Source organism: Chaetomium tenue, assembly GCF_020726465.1.
Source record: "Chaetomium tenue strain MPI-SDFR-AT-0079 chromosome Unknown F5144scaffold_4, whole genome shotgun sequence".
NCBI classification, from domain to species: domain Eukaryota; kingdom Fungi; phylum Ascomycota; class Sordariomycetes; order Sordariales; family Chaetomiaceae; genus Chaetomium; species Chaetomium tenue.
The window spans coordinates 3,846,234-3,864,340 of NW_027117332.1; the positions used below are offsets into that span (position 1 = coordinate 3,846,234).

Here is an 18,107-nt window from a genome sequence, read left to right on the forward strand (position 1 = left end):
GGGCCGTTGTGATGTGGCTTGCAGGAAGCGAAATGCACCATGAACCAACTGCATAAAGATTTCCCTGAGGTGACATTTTCGTCAGCACCGTCGGGGCTGCCACGGCACAACTGAGGGGACGAGAAATCAGGGGGTTCAGGGCGGAGACCGCCTGAAAGCCAGGAGCTCTCCTTCGGCGTTTGTTTTTAGATGTATTGTTAGCTCACCACAGTCCCAGCTTCCCTTCAGTTAAGTAACGACCTCAATAGGTATTTTACCTTACCTTTGAGGCTAACAAGCGACCATGGTTTGGATTGATCCCGAGTTTGTGGTGCCGACCATCCCAGATACCGAGAAGTACGAAGGGACCGAGGCCGACGCCAATGTGCTACAAGGTTGGTTAACAGGCCCCTTAACATTAAATCTTCAAATCAACCGGGAGAGGGCAGTGTCATATCGCAGTGAGTAAGGCCTGACAACATTGTGCAACAGCTCTTCCCAATGGCGTGACAATCAAATGGTCATCCACTTGCGGCGCCAGCTCCTGGGCTATCAGCAGCAAGCTTGACACCATTTCCGCGGATGGTCAGGAGAAATCGTATTTCCTAAAGGTCTACACGGCATCGGGAGCCCTAGACATTGCCCGTGGCGAGTTCGAAGGCATCCGGAAGTTGGCAGCGGCTATCCCCGACAATGTCCCAACACCCGTTGCGTATGGTTTGTGCGCCAATGATCCAAGCCGAGCCTTCTTCCTTGCCCAATTCAGTGCCATGACCGATGAGCTGCCCGGCATCATGGATCTCATTTCCGTCGTGCTCAAAATTCATCAGGAACCATCCCCGAGTGGGAAATTCGGATTCGACGTTACGACGTTCAGTGGCAAGCATGGTTCTGACAATACATGGTGTGACACATGGGAAGAATTCTTCACTCGCGCCATGAGAGGCACCATGAACGGCGAGCTTGCCATCCATGGCCCTGATGAGGAGCTGCAGCGTCTGAGCGAGGACATTCTGACCAAAGTCATTCCTCGCCTTATTCGCCCAATGGAGACCGAGGGGAGGCGCATCGAACCGGTCCTGGTTCATGGCGACCTCTGGCACGGCAATGTGTCCATTCACAATGATACCAAGGCTCCTATCTTGTACGACCCGTGCTGTTTCTATGGCCACAATGAATGCCAGCCTCCCCTTCCACCCCTACTACCGCTTATGGCATGATCTAACTCATGGTAGACGATTTCGGGATGTGGAGAGCTTCGCGATATCGCATTAATAAGGCGCATGTCCAGGAATACTTCAAACTTGCGCCCGTCACCGAGCCAATGGAGGACCAGGATGATCGCCATGCTCTTTACGCCATGTATGCCGACACCCTGACTTTTGGCGGGCACTGGGCTAACATTGACAGGCGCAACGATTTGTCAACCTCCATCTGCTGGCCAGCAAACAAAAGAATGAGGGAACTGTGAGTCGTCAACCGAGAAAGCCACCTGCTGTTTTAATTGATTCTTAGCGCTAAAGAGGAAATGAGACGGCTCGTAGCCAAGCATGGAGAAGGATACGAGGGGTACCTGGCTTCAAAGTTGGAGGCGTCAGTTGTTGCCACCTGAGATGTGAGGAAACGGGGATTCGACACGACTTTCATCTTTCATATGACCGAGAGGATTGTTGATCTTTGCAAGTATTAAAGTTAATGGTATATAACCTCGTAGCGTACCTTACCTACCTGGGTACCTTACCTTAGGTACCTATCTAAGTACCTAATTTATCTTGCGACGTTTCCTCCCCATGCTCTCAAAAAGCACCATTTCTTCGATCCCTCCTCCAGTTCATGCCTTTCCTCTTGAGCACCTCGCAACTAGCTATCCCAGCCGCGGCCCCGAGAAGCGATAACAACGTAAAGTACCACCCAAGGCCCATGCGCTCCATCAGTGGTTCCATTACGGCGATGCCCGCAGCCAACAAGCCGCAGCGGACGATGTTTCCGGAGGCCGCGGCGACGCTCGGTTTGTCTTGGAAAATGTCTACAAGCAAGGTGTTGCAGGTCTGCGGAATGAACGATCAGCTGTTTGATCTTGATGGGATACTTGGTGTGAAGGTCATATGGGGGGCACACCTGGACAATGCAAGTCTCCAGAAATCCAAGAACAAAGTGAAAGATTAACGGTGCGCTAACATGCTATTATCTTGGTTAGCAGTGACATATCCCTTCACTTCGCCCCATTCGTCGAAACTTACGACGCCTTTTTGCATCATCCATCCGTACCCCATGAGAGGCCCCAAGTGCAAGAGTTGAAGATATCTCATAGAGTGAAGTCGGGCCCTCTCAATGGGAAAGGTGTCCAGATCAGAATCTTTGTCTGTTGCCGAGTGACCAACTTCTGCTGCTATGACGGCGTAGTTTCGATTCAAAAGGCGCCCGTTCAGACAGCCGCCAACAACAACGCCGCAACCGATAGAAAGGTAGCATGCTCCGATGATAGTATCACTAAAATGCGGATACTGCTTGCGGAGTGTCAGTGCGATGGAAGCTTGGAGGCAGTAGTATATCTGTTGGAAGACCAACAGCCACGATTTCAAAGTTATTGCACATATGATGAGAGCTTACAACAATAATTTGAGGTGCTCATAAGCCATTCAGAAGTGATTAATTGATCTCTTGTTCTATCTTTTTCTCCTCTCAGAGCTCTTGAGAGCAGGTGGCTTTATCCTAAATCTCTCCTTTGTCTCCTTAAGTTAACCCGTGGTTATCCGGATCTTTGTGGTGCCAGATGCCATGAATCCGTTTCCGGTACCTGTCCGTTTCCGGGTGTCATGACCGTTTCCGGTGCCATGACTTTCCAACAATATCATGTAAAACACTCCGCTGATGAGCAAAACCAGGAAGGAGTCCTTGTAAAAGATCACGCGGATCGAACGCAGAGGATTGGGAATACGGCCTCGCTGTTCAGGTTTTGCGAGGTCCATGTGTCCTTCTGATGACGGTGATAATTTCTCGGCGCTTTTCGGAATTGGAACACTCGGTACGAGTACGGACAACAAGGGGCGTCGCCAGGCAGGGGGACGGAGGCTTCCGTTGCCGACGATGCCACGTGCGGTCTCCGGGAGAAGGAAAAGCAGCAGTAGCAGCTCAAGCGCGCCACACAACAGCAAAAACCAAAATATCCACTGCCAACTCCCCGAGCCACCGAGTATGGCGCCCCCGATGAGCGGGGCAAGAGCCGGGCCCAAGTTGGTGGCTATCATGGTAACGCCGATGACACCCCCCCTCTCGGCGGCGGTCACGATGTCCGCCACCAGCCCGTAAGAAACGGCGACGGTGGCCGAAGCGCCGAGGCTTTGCACCATACGGAGAGCCAATAACGCCGGGAAGCTGCGCTGCAGAGCGAGGCCGAGGTTCGCGACGGAGTAGACGGCAAACATGGCTAGGAACGCGGGTCGCCGCCCTAGGGCGTCGGCTAAGTCGCCAAATAAGGCGGGCGCCACGGCTTGGAAGACGAGATATGACGTGATTGTTAGATTGATGAGCTGAGGTGACGCGTCGAGGTCGGTTTCCAGTTGGCTCATGGCTGGGAAATAAATGTTGGCTGTGAGTGGCGAGAACAGCATGGCGAAGCCGTCCAAGGCCATCATCATGCGCTTTTCAGTGCGAGAGAAGACGCTATAAGGGCCTGGGGGAGTGGAGATCTGAACTTGACTTTCCGGTCTCGGCGAACTGAGGGATGTAATTGTGTCGAGCTCGGGCGAGGGCGTGGGCTTGGACATAATCGCTCCTGTGCAGGTTCTCTGGGAGCACGATGCTATTTCCCGTGCCCCTAATCAGAATCGAGTTTTGAATTCGCGCGCAGATTCCATCCAATTTTTTGACCTCGTCCAACAGAAGAGGGGTGAAGTCAAATTGCCAGGGCAGACAGGGGTCAAGGCGACCTGCATGTTGGCGAACAGCAACAGAAGGCTGCCCAATCGATCAACATCATCTTGAATACCTTACACAGGTATCCATCAATATCTCAACGCGTATTATCCGCATCATCAATCGCGGAGATTGAATACCACAGAGTTAGATCTACGAGAATATGTTAATAAAAAGCTTGCACACGTGGGAGGGTGACGGGTATATCCATTCGTATCCCCGGAAAAGAGCGAACTGATCCATTTCAACAAAGGACGACGGCAGTGGACAAACCAGCTGGAACTCACTAACCCAGGGGGAGGCACCAGCCCCGTCAGACCGAAGGAGTCTGCCAGGTTCCTGGGAGTCTGGCTGGACCGGAAGCTCAACTGGAAAGCCCACCTTGCGGCGGTGGAGAAGAAGCTGAGGACCCAGAGCTATGCCCTGTCGAGGCTAGCGGCATCGACGTGGGGACTGGGGCTAGCCAAAGCGCGAGAGGTGTACACAAAGTGCATCCGGTCAGCGCTGGCCTATGGCGCATCGTCGTTCCACATTCCCACGGATGTGGGAGGCGAACCGGTGAAGAAAGGCATCACCAAGGCCCTCGGGAAGGCCCAGAACAAGAGCCTGAGGATTGTGGCGGGAGCCTTTAAGTCTACCCCCATCCGTAACCTCGAGACAGAGACGTGGGTACCACCGTTGGACTTATACCTAAACAAACGGCTTGCAGATTTCGAAAACCGACTCCAACAACCCGATCTGGACGACGGCCAAGGCGGCAAAAAGACGGCGGGGAGCGTTATCCTTACCGCCTGCCGCAAGATACAGCAGAGACTCAGCTCGAGGAGGGGCAACAGGGGCCGACCGCGAACCTTGAGGCCTCAAGGGCCCACGGCGGTAGAGAGAGCCGCGGGCACGATCATGCGCTGGACGGGGGGAACCATAGACACGGACAAGGCAGTAGAAGAGGCCTGGAGAGCGAGGTGGTTAAAGGAACGGGACGGCAGCGCAATCACCAGGCCGGCGGACGACTTTGACCATCAGCGGGAGACGCTATTCCGGAACGAAACCCTAAGGAGGCATGACGGTCTCAGCAAGACGAAAAGCTCACTGCTCATTCAAATCCGGACGGGAGCAATAGGCTTACGGGACTACTTGTTTACACGGGAAGTCCCGGAGGTTCTGACGCCTGCCTGCGAGTGTGGCGAGGGACGAGAGACTGCCGAACACCTGGTAGTGTGGTGTTTGGCCCCACCGTTGACTCGAAGATGGGAGAGAACTGGAATTCGGACACGACGGGACTTTTACTCAGTTCTACACGGTATCAATCCCACGACTGCACGGCTGGCGAGGAGGATCCTCGACTGGCTGATGGACTCGGGGAGGCTGCCGATGTACAGCTTGGCCAGGAGGCTCGAGCTGGAAACGGCGGCCTGAAGCGCCCCCGTTCGGAGGCCAGGAGGCCTCCTCTCTTTGTATACGTAGACTCACCAGAACGCATCGTTCCTTGATTGTTGGTAGGGGTTTTTCACCCGGCCCGGGAGGGCACGGTTTTCCTGTACACTAAATAGCAGAGGGTCCGGCACGCCCTAGGGCATAGCGGAGTATGAATAATATATATACTGCTATCTGAGCTGTTGATCCCAGTGCTCCTGCTCCCGGGGAGCATTGGGAGCGTTGGGAGTGTAGATGCTCCCCGTGCTCCCGGGCCCTGAAGGGAGCGCCGGGAGCACTCCCTTCTGGTGCTATGATTGGTCCTATGTTTCCCTGAATGATTGGACGGGACGTCCCGCGTCCTGCAAGCCAAGACCGTACGGGTCCTAATCCGTGACAAGGAACGTACGAGGAACGAGTATGTCTGAACGGTTCCTTGAATCTTTAGAGCGAAAAAGGCCTGCCCTACTCCAAGCACGGACTATCCTCCTTCCTCCTTCGTTCATTAGTACAGTGCTATCTCTTCTTCTCTTCATACTCTTAACCACCTAAGGATAGAGTTTAGAGGTATAGATATAGGCCGACTATTTTCTAGTTAAAAATAAAAAAAATAATAATAAGAAAGTCAAGATCAATCGATATAGCAATATAAATAACTTCAATTACAGTCAGTGTGGTACGGGCGTTTAAACCATTGTTTATAGATTCCAACCGCCGAGGTACCCACCCACAAAAATTAGAAGCGGTATACCACACAGCCGTACACACCAAGACGACCACTGTCACGGATACGGCCGCATGCAGTCGGCCGGCGGGGTACGCTGGCAATACCCCGAGCCAATCATTAAGGGGAAACACGTAACCAATGAATGGGCAAGGACCGCGGTGCTCAGAGTGCTCAGGGCCAAGACCCGTGAGCATCATGAGCAACGGTAGATAGACAAGTATATAGTCACTCGTTCTGGAGAGCTCTGGGAGTTCTCCAGTTAGCAATCACAACTACAGTTCGCTACAAGCTCGCAAGCCTACTGTTGAGACAAGTCTATTGTTGTGCACCTTTTGGCTGCACCGAACCTAAGCATCCTCGAGAGATTACCTTCAACGAAGCTGAACCCTAACAGGATAGGATCCTGAAGTAGGTTCGTCACAAGTGCCTACACAGTATGCCAGGCACCCAGGCAACCAGATCTCGCCACCAAATTGGTGACTCACAAAATGTCCGTGCGTGCTGAAAGCGACCTATTTCACAACCTCTCAAAAATCAGAATGCCACAAAGTCTTCAAAACCTACAACCCGCAAAATTACCAACGATTTACGACCCCCGGCCGCTATGGATTCGCTCAAGGAAATTAGCATCGCTCAATCCGACGCTCCGCTCGAGCGGATTGGGTACGGTTCGTGCGGTAGTGTGTGGGCTGACGCGTCAAGGTTTCCGGACATCGACAGATGCGAATCAGCGCTCGTTCTGAAGCGAGCAGACGGTCTGCCAGACCGATCTATCGAAAACGAAGCGCAAATCCACAAGGATATCTTGGCTCCAATCGCTTCCAAGCCTGAATTTTTAACTGGCTTCCATTTCTACATACCGCGCCAAATCCAATTCCTTCAGCCAGGAACACCCAGTTGGAACGAGATTCTCCCTCGGCTACCCCCCGAATCTGTCGCCTGTCAGGCCCTGATCAGCGAACGCATTCTACCCTTGCCTCGCGATATTCGAAGGCTGATGGTGGAGAAGTTCTGGAATGGCCGCGATGACCTGAGGGATTCCATCATCAACGATAAGAGGAACGAACACTGCTTGATCCGCCCATATCTTGGCCGCCGCAGGGTGGGTGTGGGAACCGGCGAACGGCGAAGCATGTTCAAGTCCATCAGCCTTCGCAATTATCCACTCCATATCGACCAAATGGAAGCGCTGGGCCTCCCTACACACGAATACGCCAGCGCCATGGCAGATGCCCTGGCGTTTTTGCTCTGGGTCGCCAAGATCGATGCCTGCGATGTCGAGTTTGTTCTCGCACGGCCCCGCACTGTGGTCTGTGCTGAACCCTGCCGCCTGGGAACTTGCGCCTTCACCCCCGGTGTGCTCGGCCCTCATGCTTTGTGGATTCTCGATTTTGACTGCTGTAAGAAGCTCCCCATGTCCGTTAACGGTATTCGAATTGCGGCAGAGCGTTTTTGGCGAAACGACCCCTTCTACCCCAACCCGGACGCCAAGTGCGAGAAGGATACAGCGCTTTGGGAAGTATTTAAAGACCGGTTTCTTGATACAAGTCGGAAGGTGATGGCTGAAGCTGAACCTGCTACTCGGCAGCTCCCCGAGCAATTCATTGCCAGAGTTGTCGAAACTATAGGGTTTATTCGAAAGGGGTTCCATTGGAATTTAAAGTATCTGAATAATTTTGGGTTCTTAAATCTATAGTTTAATAATATCTGAGGAACGTCCTTGAATTTCGGCCCCAAAAGTCCCAAAGCTTGCGTTGATCGAAAGCTCTCGCAAAGCCCTATCTAGCCACACCACGTGCACCGACGCGCAATCCGCAGCGCGGCCGCAGTAGGCGTGGAAAGAAGGGCGATCCGGGACACGCAGTGGCCCTGGAAATCTCTATCGCCCACGCACGGACCCACGAGCTACCCGACCCACCCACAGTTACCCAGACGACCACGCCCCCCTGAACCCCTGAGTGGAGGCGGGATGGCCGGCCCTACTGCCCCAGTCCAAAGGGGAAGAAGTGGGCTAGAGCAGTCCCGACACTTGCCCCCCACCCCGCCCCTCTCACCCCCACCCTCCGACATAGAGGTTATCAAGAAGATGGTTGACGAGCTGGTGGGACTAGCAGACCCCGAGAAGAAAGGGACAGCCAGAGGCATGGGACAGGACCTGCTAGCAGCCGTCCGGAAGGTGCACAACGCGTCTCAGTCACAGACTGGAAACATCTCGCTTGCCAACCTCCGCAAGGTGGTGGCCGAGGAAATGAAGGCAGCCGTCAACGGAACCGGAGCCCAGGACAGAGGATCCTGGGCCGCAGTGGCCGCTCATGGAGCTGCCCCCTCTCAGCCGCAGCCTAACACGCCGACAAAGATAGTGCCGACCCGCATAAACAAGGAGATTCTAGTCAGAGGCAGAGGAATGCCGGCCGATCTCGCCAAACGCACCCCGCAAGAAACCATCCAGGCCATCAACCGGGTGTCTATCAAGAAGGGAGCAGTTGCGGCCCGAAGGCTCCCCAGCGGCGATACAATCGTCACATTCCAGAACGCAGGCGCGAGAGATTGGCACTCGATGAACACCAACTGGATCAAGGAGGCTTTCGGAGAGCAGGCCGAGGAGAGCAAGAGAACCTTTGCAGTCCTGCTAAAGGGCGTGTGGAAGAAGGACCTGCAGGGGGTCACCGAGGAGGAATTCGGGAAACAAACAGGCCTCCACACAGTCGATAAAGTGAAGTTCAGAGTGCCGAGACACAGGGAGGCGACCCGGGCAACAGTGCTGGTTGCTTTAACCTCCCAGGAGGAAGCACGCAAGGCGTGCGACGAGGGAGTGATCTGGAAGGCTCAACTACTGGACTGCGAGCCTTACTGGGCTGCCCTCAGCCCAACACAGTGCTACAAGTGCTGGAAGTGGGGACACACACAACATCATTGCAAGGCTACCCCATTGTGCCCGCGCTGCGGGACGAAAGCCCATGGAGAGGGCGGCAGGGACGGCGAGAACCAGTGCCCTACTCACAAAAACGAAATTCCGCTCCGATGCCCGGCCTGCGGAGGAAGGCATCCGGCGTGGTCAGGAGAGTGCCCGGAGAAGTCGAGGACCCTCGCCAAGGCCAAGGAGGCCTACCAGTACCGGCCACGGACTTATGAGACCGCAGCGGCGAACTCTGCCAGCACGGCCCCTACGAGCGCTCCCGCGTTTAACTTCGAGGGCGAGGAGAGGGGCGACGACAGCTATCAGGTGGTAGGCAGGAAGAGGTTGAGAGGAAGACCGACGAATGCGGCTGCGGCCCAACGTCAGGCTCTCTTAGACCCCCAGCAGACCAGGATCAACTTCGAGGCTCCGAGGGTGCAGTTCGCAAACCCGGTAGTCAACGGTGTCTACACCGTCGCTCCGCCGCCCCGGGCGCCCGAACCGGCTACCGGACCAACGCCTGCCGTCGCCGCCAACCCTGCGGTCACTGCTACTCCGAACCAACGCGACCCCGAGGGGGACACTACGATGGACTCGATCACCGTCGCAGGCGATGAAAATTAAAATTTTACTCTGGAACACCGAAGGAATCAAGCAAACACTGGAAGTGTTGCTGGAAGAGGCCAAATACGACCTCTTGGCTGTGCAAGAACCGTGGATTAATAAGGCGACGGAGTCTACATACTGCCCCCGGAGCAGCAGATACCACCTGGTACACAAACTCGAGGGGCGGGCAGCGATATATGTAAGCAAAAGATTTGAAATCAGGCAGTGGGACTCCGAAGCCACGGAGAATTGGTGCCGCGTGTGGTTCCCGGAGGCGGACCTCGGAAGGGAAGACCCCGGATTCGAGCTTTGGTCCATATACAACCCTCCCGGCGGCGAGAACGTACCGAGAGCCCTGCAAGGGCGGCCAAGGCCAAGCCACCCGGTGGTTCTGGCAGGTGACTTCAACTTGAAGCACCCACTGTGGGACGATTTCGGGCGCTACGACAGGGAGTCTGAAGACCTACTGCAGCTGGGTCTCCTGTGGGACCTCACCATCAGGACCCCAAGGGGAGCAACAACACGAGCCCCTCAGGGGCGACAGCGGGGCCGTCCGTCAACTATAGACCACTTCTGGGCCTCGGGAAACCTCCAGACAACATACTACGGGGAGGAGTGTCGCGGAAAGTCAGACCACTACCCACAGGTGCTCGAGATCGAGGGGAGGCTGGGGCTGAAGCCAACCCAGCCGGACGGCTGGGCCTGGAACAAGATGGACAGAGAGAGGGTGAAGGCTGAAGCAGCGTTGCTATGCAAGGCCATGGGGCTCACGGACCCGGGACCGGACGGACTACCGGCCAGGACCCGGACAGTCGAGGGTCTTGACAAAGCTTTCGATAGCCTGGTTGAGTGGCTCACCTGGGTCGCGGGGGAAAGCACTCCACGGAAGAAGGCGAGCTGCGGCTACAGCTCTCCCTGGTGGACTGTGGAGGTGCAGCAGGCCGCCCGGGAGGCCAGGAGAGCCGAGAGGTTGGCGAAGGAGACTAGGGCAGAGTACTGTTGGGAGGAGCTCGGCGAAAGGCTCAAGGACCTTGCCAGAACAACGCGCGAAGCACGGACGAGGGCTTGGAGAAACAGCCTACAGGAAGCAAGCGAGGCAAAGAAGCCCGATCAGATGTGGAGCTTGGAAAGATGGGCTAGGCTGCGGAGCTTTTTGCCGCCAGAACCACCGAGGCTGCCGGAATTTAAGGACTCTTCCGGACAGGTAACGGCCAAAACGCACGACCAGAAGGCCAGCGCGCTGGCCGAGAGGTTCTTCCCGGACCCACCGGCCAACCTGACGGACGTGGAAGACCCAGCCTTTTTGGGCAGCTGGAACCCGGGCTTCGACGTTGTACAAGCAGTGACGCCGACCGAGATCACGGAAGCGATAGGAAGAGCAAGCCCCTGGAAGGCGCCAGGCGAGGATTTGCTCCCGATGGGCCTTCTGAAGGCGTGCGGAGCACCGTTAGCTGAAGTGCTGGCCCTTCTGGCGACAAGGTGTCTGGAGCTAGGATGGTTCCCGAACCGTTTCAAGAGGGCGAAGACTGTAGTACTACCGAAACCAGGAAAGGCTCCGCCGGTGTATCAGACCCCGGGGGGATACAGGCCCATTGCTCTGCTGCCAACCCTAGGGAAGGTAATAGAGTCAGTGGTCGCCAGGAAGGTCACTCAAACTGCAGAAGTCAACGGCCTCTTACCAGATGAACAAATGGGGAACAGAGCACACCGCTCCACAGAGCTGGCTGTCCGGCTAGTAGTAGCCCAGGTCCAGGAGGCGTGGAGACAGAAGGGTGCGGCGTCCCTATTGCAACTGGACATTTCAGGAGCCTTTGACACGGTCAACCACACCCGACTGCTAGCAACTTTGCGAGAAGTGGGCTACCCGAGGTGGCTGGTCCTCTGGACGAGAGACTGGTTGACTGGTCGAGAGGCCACCCTTCTTTTCGACGGCAAGACGGCGGCACCGACGGCAATTCGGGCAGGGGTCCCCCAAGGCTCACCCCTTTCCCCTGTTCTCTTCATCCTCTATATTTCCTCATTATACAAGCAGCTAAAAGACGAGCACCCTCACTTGGCTATAACGGGGTTTGCGGATGACACCAACCTCCTGGTGTTTGGTCGAAACCCCGAGGCCAACGTCCGGCAACTGGAGGCGGCGTGGGAAACATGCATGCGATGGGCGGACAGTCGGGGGATGAAGTTTGCCCCGGAAAAGAGCGAACTGATCCATTTCAACAAGGGACGACGGCAGTGGACAAACCAGCTGGAACTCACTAACCCAGGGGGAGGCACCAGCCCCGTCAGACCGAAGGAGTCTGCCAGGTTCCTGGGAGTCTGGCTGGACCGGAAGCTCAACTGGAAAGCCCACCTTGCGGCGGTGGAGAAGAAGCTGAGGACCCAGAGCTATGCCCTGTCGAGGCTAGCGGCATCGACGTGGGGACTGGGTCTAGCCAAAGCGCGAGAAGTGTACACAAAGTGCATCCGGTCAGCGCTGGCCTATGGCGCATCGTCGTTCCACATTCCCACGGATGTGGGAGGCGAACCGGTGAAGAAAGGCATCACCAAGGCCCTCGGGAAGGCCCAGAACAAGAGCCTGAGGATTGTGGCGGGAGCCTTTAAGTCTACCCCCATCCGTAACCTCGAGACAGAGACGTGGGTACCACCGTTGGACTTATACCTAAACAAACGGCTTGCAGATTTCGAAAACCGACTCCAACAACCCGATCTGGACGACGGCCAAGGCGGCAAAAAGACGGCGGGGAGCGTTATCCTTACCGCCTGCCGCAAGATACAGCAGAGACTCAGCTCGAGGAGGGGCAACAGGGGCCGACCGCGAACCTTGAGACCTCAAGGGCCCACGGCGGTAGAGAGAGCCGCGAGCACGATCATGCGCTGGACGGGGGGAACCATAGACACGGACAAGGCAGTAGAAGAGGCCTGGAGAGCGAGGTGGTTAAAGAAACGGGACGGCAGAGCAATCACCAGGCCGGCGGACGACTTTGACCATCAGCGGGAGACGCTATTCCGGAACGAAACCCTAAGGAGGCATGACGGTCTCAGCAAGGCGAAAAGCTCACTGCTCATTCAAATCCGGACGGGAGCAATAGGCTTACGGGACTACTTGTTTACACGGGAAGTCCCGGAGGTTCTGACGCCTGCCTGCGAATGTGGCGAGGGACGAGAGACTGCCGAACACCTGGTAGTGTGGTGTTTGGCCCCACCGTTGACTCGAAGATGGGAGAGAACTGGAATTCGGACACGACGGGACTTTTACTCAGTTCTACACGGTATCAATCCCACGACTGCACGGCTTGCGAGGAGGATCCTCGACTGGCTGATGGACTCGGGGAGGCTGCCGATGTACAGCTTGGCCAGGAGGCTCGAGCTGGAAACGGCGGCCTGAAGCGCCCCCGTTCGGAGGCCAGGAGGCCTCCTCTCTTTGTATACGTAGACTCACCAGAACGCATCGTTCCTTGATTGTTGGTAGGGGTTTTTCACCCGGCCCGGGAGGGCACGGTTTTCCTGTACACTAAATAGCAGAGGGTCCGGCACGCCCTAGGGCATAGCGGAGTATGAATAATAATAATAATATCTGAGTTTATACTACCCTGAGGGCATTGGTTGCCTTTACTTTATTTTCCCGGTGGTGATAAAGTGAGCATAAGCCTGGGAGGTATCTATATTGACCTGAGGCGCCGCCTTATTCAGAGAGAAGGGGGCCGGTCATTCCTGGTCTAAATGAGGGTGGGAGGGTCTTTGGTTTTCCATCTTTAGCACTGGCATTATTGTATATAAGACCCTTAAGGGCTTAGCATTCTTCTCAGGTGGTGGCAGGCAAGAGAGAAAATAGAATCGCAGTTTTTGATGATGGTCACGGAACGCAACAACACTCAACATAGCTTCATACAAGATCAATCTAATAACCCTGATTAGGTGCTATCTGTCCCCGAGGTGCTTCTCCAACTCCGCTCCCGCCGCCCTGAGCCGCCTCTTCCGCCTCTCCAAGTTTCTCCCCGTGGTGGAGTATGCGTGGGACGTAAGCCTGTATTCTCTGACTCCCTGACGGATGGGCCGCTTGAGAGGGAAGACCCACGTCCTCCTCGGCGCATCGATCCGAAACCTCCTCGGCGATAGCTGGAGTCCTCTGAACCCCGGCGTCGAGCGCCTGTCTCGGATGAGACTTTGTTGATGAATTCGCGGAGCAGGCCTTGTAGATCAGGTGTATTCAACACCTGTCCAAGGAGGTGGTCGCTATGCTGGATGTACCGCTCTGTAAACAAGACCCAGAGTCTGTCGATGAAACTGGCGCCGATGTTGGGCTTGGGACAGTAAAAGTTCGTGTCCATGAATGCCTTCACCGCCTTGTCGACGCCGGCGGAATCCATAGTGATGTCGGCGCAATCATCGAAGTCAATCAGCCACAATGCCGTGATTCTCTTGTTGAAGTTGGGGTCATTGTGATTCGCTTTCTCGTATGTACTCGTGTGAGGAGTCATGGTTCTCAGGTCCGCCGTGTTGATATCAACACGAACTTTCTGTCCCTCAAGGGGGGAGCTTCCGAGAATAAACTCAACATCCATGGCGTCAATCTTGGTATGCCAGTGAAGAACAGCGAGTGCATGGGCCATGCTAGAGCATATCTCAGACGCCGGGAGGTCAAGCTCCTTGATCTCGTTGGCGTGAAGCTTGAAGTTTCGAAGGGTGAAAAAGCGACTTCCAGACCCGTACTTCAGACGTCCCAGACAAGGTCGAATAAGACAGTCCTTGTTTGCCTCGTGGTCTTTCATGTCCTAGCGAGCTTTTAGTGGACAGTATTTGTCAACCAGAGCGTGCCGGATGGGTCGGGGAAGCGGAAAGATGCGCTCCATGCAGATAATGTGACGAGGAACTCGAGAAAAGTGAGGGAGGTCCGGGAATCTCTCAAGATGCTCGTTCCAGAATGACTCAGTATCGGGGTTGGCGTACCAAAAACAGCGCGGAATTTCAACTTGATCGGAGACATAAGGGACTGTCTTGAAACTCTGGTAGACTCTCATGTGTTTCTCGTAGTTGTTCCAGAGCTTGTCGGGTTGACCGGCGACGGGAACCTTGTAGACAAACACGGTTCCGGGATGCTCAAAAACCTTGCCTATAGAGCCAGTGCCGATCTCGCGAAACATCGACTTGGTCCCGACGGCGGCCTGTTGTCTCTCAGCAAACGAAGACCCAGTCTAGATGACCGATTTGATGGACAACATTCTCTTGAGTAGCAATTCTGGTGTCTCAAGTGCTTCCTCTTGTCCCAATCTCTCTTCGAGCTGCAGGCTGTCCATAGCGACTTGGGCCAGCGACTGGTCGACGGATGATGCTTGTGTCATGTCGCTTGATGTCATGAGACGCCGGGAGGTTGGCGACGCTGTCACCGGGGAAACACGGGTTGCTGGTGACGACTCTCCAGGTTGGCGGGCTGTGGGCGCCGTGTTGGGAGGTGAATCGGCCATGATAATGGCTTGAACTTGTCGGGTTGGTTGTCGAACAGACCAGTCGCTTAACGGGTCCCTCAGATTGCTGTAAATGTCAAGGGTCAGCTACCTTCGACCTTTCAGATAAAATAATGAGTGTTAGGGATCTTGTTACATACTTGAGACTCGAAATACCCGCGTTGGGCCAAAGTAAGACGAAGGTATAAACTTTTGGTATTTTCTCAAATTGAAGTCGCTCTGCAGTTTGTTTTGGAAATTTGAAACTTGTGCGGGAAGATCAATGCACCCGAAATTTCCGGAATATCTGTTGAGATGGAAGGAGAGGCTTATCATGTGTTATCACAAAACGAACACTTTGGAAGAAACAAGTACCACGTGTCACGGTTATGGCCGCATGCAGCCGGCCGGCGGGGTACGCTGGCAGTACCCCGGTCCAATCATTGCGTACGAACGCACAGCCAATGAAGGAACAGTCCCGTTGCTCATAAAGGGCCGTGCCAAGGGAATGAGCAGGTGCTCATTCTGCTCGTTAAGGGAACTGTGAGCACCCTGAGCACCTTGTGCTCAGGATGCTCAGAGCTGAGGCCCTGAGCACTCTGAGCACCCTTAGATAGCTAGTATATAGTCACTCGTTCTGGAGAGCTCTGGGAGTTCTCCAGTTAGCAATCACAACTACAGTTCGCTACAAGCTCGCAAGCCTACTGTTGAGACAAGTCTATTGTTGTGCACCCTTTGGCTGCACCGAACCTAAGCATCCTTTGCAGAGATTACCTTCACCGAAGCTGAACCCTAACAGGATAGGATCCTGGAGTAGGTTCGTCACACGTTGCTAACTCCCTTTAACTCTGTTACAGTTCAGGATTGAAGGTAAAAGCGGCACCATGGCCGCCCCCACTGCCGAACAGATGCGAGAAGCCATCGAGGAAATTGCAGCCCGAGTCACTGTGACTGAGACCCAACTCGCTGCAACTAAGACCAAACTCGCTGCAGCCGAAACCAAACTCGCCACGGCTGAAAACGAACTCACGACGGCTAAGAACGATAACACGGCCCTAAAGGTCCGACTCGAGGCAACCGAGGCTCGCGCCAAAGAGCCGACCAAGGACAGAGTCAAACTCGAGCAACCCGAGAAGTACGGAGGAGACAGAGAGGCACTGCCCGGATGGATCACGGCGATGCGCAACTACATCGACCACAACTCCCACCAGTTCACCACTGAGGCATCCAAGACCAGATATGCCGCCACCCGACTCAAGGACACGGCACTCAGATGGTTTTCAGGAGCGCTGGAGGACTATCTCGGGAACGTAGAACACCAGCCTTTCACCAAACGGGTCTTCGAGGACCACGCCGAGTTCGAGAACGAGATTCAGAAGGTATTCGGAGACAAGAACGAGAAGCTGCACGCACAGGAACGGCTCAGCAAGCTACGACAAACCAAGTCCGCAATGGCCTACGCCGCCATATTTCGGCAAGACTCCATGAAGGCAGAAATCAACGACGAGGGACTCAAGAAGATGTTCTACGACGGCCTGAAGGAGGACGTCAAGGACGAGTTGTACCAGAAGGACGAAGTCGACACGCTGGACGCATACATCGCCCTGGCCATCAAGATCGACGAACGTCAGTACGCCCGCAAGCAACAAAGGAAGGGCGCGAAGACGTACCACGCGGACAGCCACAAGGCCAACGACAAAAAGAAGCGACAGCACAAGAGCACTTCTTATGGCACGCACTCAGGGGCCATGGACATCGACGCTGCCCAGACGCAGTGGGCAGGAAAGAAGGGTGGTGCCAAGGACAAATCAGGCATCACGTGCTACAATTGCGGCAAGAAGGGCCACTTCAAACGCGACTGTCGCAGTAAGAAGGAATGGCGACCAGTTCCAGGAAAGGAAGCCGCCACCATCGACGAAGTCAAGAAGGAGGTCCGATTCAGAGAGGTCGCAGCGGCCAGCTACACTCAGGACGACCTCGAGGATGACATCGACCGAGCCCTCGAGCGAATCGACAAATCAACAGACTCGGATGAGGAAAATCCCGAGGAAGACGTCGACCAGAACCCCGAGCACGAGTACGCGCTCTGCTTGTGGCACGACGAGAGGGGAGAAGTCGCACCCCCGCCTCACATCGCAATAACCACAGACAATTGGGGACTCAATCTAGTCCAGGAAGACGACGGACTCTGGCGCACCAGGAGGGATACAACGGAAATCCCAGGCTCCAATCTAACTTTCCTGCGAAGCCGAGTCCTGGATCTGCGAGAAAGGGTATTCCAGCTCAAGGAAGAAAAGAAGGAACTCGAAGCAACCCTTGAAAGAAGGAACGCCGAGCACCAGCGCCTCCTTGCGGAAGTAGACATGCTCAGGGACGAAGCACTGTCGACTACGCGAGAACAACAGCAGGCAGGGGAAGCCTTCGACAGAATGGTCCAAAAAGTGCAAGGGCTGCACGACGACGTCCAACAAACTAACAGGGAAGGCGTAACGGATCACCTCCCATGGGACGGGCCGTCGTCGGACTTCGGCGAAATCCACATGGACAGAGTCTGCTTCCCACACTACGCCTACCATGAGGCACAGAGACAAAGGAAAACCCAAGGGCACGACACCCAGGATTGGGACGACTACTGGTCCCGGCATCAGTACCTTAGCAAAGGGAAACCGACCTCAGACCTAGAGACGGCAGGACTGAGAGGGGTGAACGGGAGGTTCCAACTTATCGAGGAAGACCACCCGCGAATGGATCCCCACCGAAGGGACCACGCCCACCTACCATGGTTCCAGTGTGTAGCACACGAATGTCGCTACCACTTTCAAACCAAATTCCAGTCAAACCACTGGCCCGTCAAGCCACGAAACGAACGCGGCGGACCGGCGCCCACAACCTGGGTCTACGACCACGGGAGCGCACCCGCAGCACTACTCTGGAAGGTAGACATGATCCCAGACGGCAGGCTCAGATTTAGCCCGAAAAACGCCTGGCCGGAAGGATGCAACAACCCCCGCTGGGCAGAGCACTGCGAACAGGCGGACTGCCTAGTGCACGCAGACGCCAAATTGGAGGAGCTCGCGCGAGCACAGACGCAACGCAATCGACCTCGACCTACGCGAGCGCAACGACGCAA

At 55.3% G+C, this 18,107-nt stretch overlaps 5 protein-coding genes across 5 annotated transcripts; 3 read left to right on the forward strand and 2 right to left on the reverse strand.

Annotated features, from left to right (window-relative positions):
• The first annotated feature begins 17 nt into the window (after positions 1 to 17).
• On the forward strand, positions 18 to 1,412 carry F5144DRAFT_574405 (Fructosamine kinase-domain-containing protein). Its single transcript, XM_066789020.1, has 3 exons — positions 18 to 374; positions 472 to 1,341; positions 1,390 to 1,412. The coding sequence occupies exons 1-2, from the start codon at positions 284 to 286 to the stop codon at positions 1,197 to 1,199; spliced, it is 819 nt and encodes a 272-aa protein (XP_066643675.1). The 5' UTR covers positions 18 to 283; the 3' UTR covers positions 1,200 to 1,341; positions 1,390 to 1,412.
• On the forward strand, positions 1,215 to 1,841 carry F5144DRAFT_574412 (uncharacterized protein). The gene is made up of 3 exons (XM_066789021.1): positions 1,215 to 1,341; positions 1,390 to 1,446; positions 1,495 to 1,841. The coding sequence occupies exons 1-3, from the start codon at positions 1,226 to 1,228 to the stop codon at positions 1,589 to 1,591; spliced, it is 270 nt and encodes an 89-aa protein (XP_066643676.1). The 5' UTR covers positions 1,215 to 1,225; the 3' UTR covers positions 1,592 to 1,841.
• On the reverse strand, positions 1,362 to 4,414 carry F5144DRAFT_650701 (multidrug resistance protein; the record flags this gene model as incomplete). The annotated part of the gene is made up of 6 exons (XM_066793008.1): positions 1,362 to 2,027; positions 2,098 to 2,160; positions 2,220 to 2,531; positions 2,844 to 2,924; positions 3,000 to 3,673; positions 4,276 to 4,414. The coding sequence occupies 6 exons, from the start codon at positions 4,412 to 4,414 to the stop codon at positions 1,776 to 1,778; spliced, it is 1,521 nt and encodes a 506-aa protein (XP_066643677.1). The 3' UTR covers positions 1,362 to 1,775.
• A 1,963-nt stretch (positions 4,415 to 6,377) lies between these two features.
• Positions 6,378 to 7,824, forward strand: F5144DRAFT_574421 (zinc finger protein-domain-containing protein). The gene has a single exon (XM_066789022.1). It carries the CDS (start codon positions 6,639 to 6,641, stop codon positions 7,728 to 7,730), a length of 1,092 nt encoding a protein of 363 aa, XP_066643678.1. The 5' UTR covers positions 6,378 to 6,638; the 3' UTR covers positions 7,731 to 7,824.
• Positions 7,825 to 13,447: 5,623 nt separating this feature from the next.
• On the reverse strand, positions 13,448 to 15,326 carry F5144DRAFT_621293 (uncharacterized protein; the record flags this gene model as incomplete). Its single annotated transcript, XM_066792055.1, has 5 exons — positions 15,139 to 15,326; positions 14,754 to 15,065; positions 14,342 to 14,705; positions 13,822 to 14,308; positions 13,448 to 13,788 (listed from the first exon to the last, which is right to left on the reverse strand). The coding sequence occupies exons 2-5, from the start codon at positions 14,996 to 14,998 to the stop codon at positions 13,448 to 13,450; spliced, it is 1,437 nt and encodes a 478-aa protein (XP_066643679.1). The 5' UTR covers positions 14,999 to 15,065; positions 15,139 to 15,326.
• Between the last annotated feature and the right edge of the window lie 2,781 nt (positions 15,327 to 18,107).

Bases quoted from the DNA above. Each gene is read 5' to 3' on its own strand.
- F5144DRAFT_574405 (XM_066789020.1), top strand. From the start codon at position 284: ATGGTTTGGATTGATCCCGAGTTTGTGGTGCCGACCATCCCAGATACC. The intron at 375-471 runs GTTGGTTAACAG...ATTGTGCAACAG, and splicing joins CGACGCCAATGTGCTACAAG to CTCTTCCCAATGGCGTGACA.
- F5144DRAFT_574412 (XM_066789021.1), top strand. From the start codon at position 1,226: ATGTGGAGAGCTTCGCGATATCGCATTAATAAGGCGCATGTCCAGGAA. The intron at 1,342-1,389 runs GTATGCCGACAC...TAACATTGACAG, and splicing joins CGCCATGCTCTTTACGCCAT to GCGCAACGATTTGTCAACCT. The intron at 1,447-1,494 runs GTGAGTCGTCAA...ATTGATTCTTAG, and splicing joins AACAAAAGAATGAGGGAACT to CGCTAAAGAGGAAATGAGAC.
- F5144DRAFT_574421 (XM_066789022.1), top strand. From the start codon at position 6,639: ATGGATTCGCTCAAGGAAATTAGCATCGCTCAATCCGACGCTCCGCTC.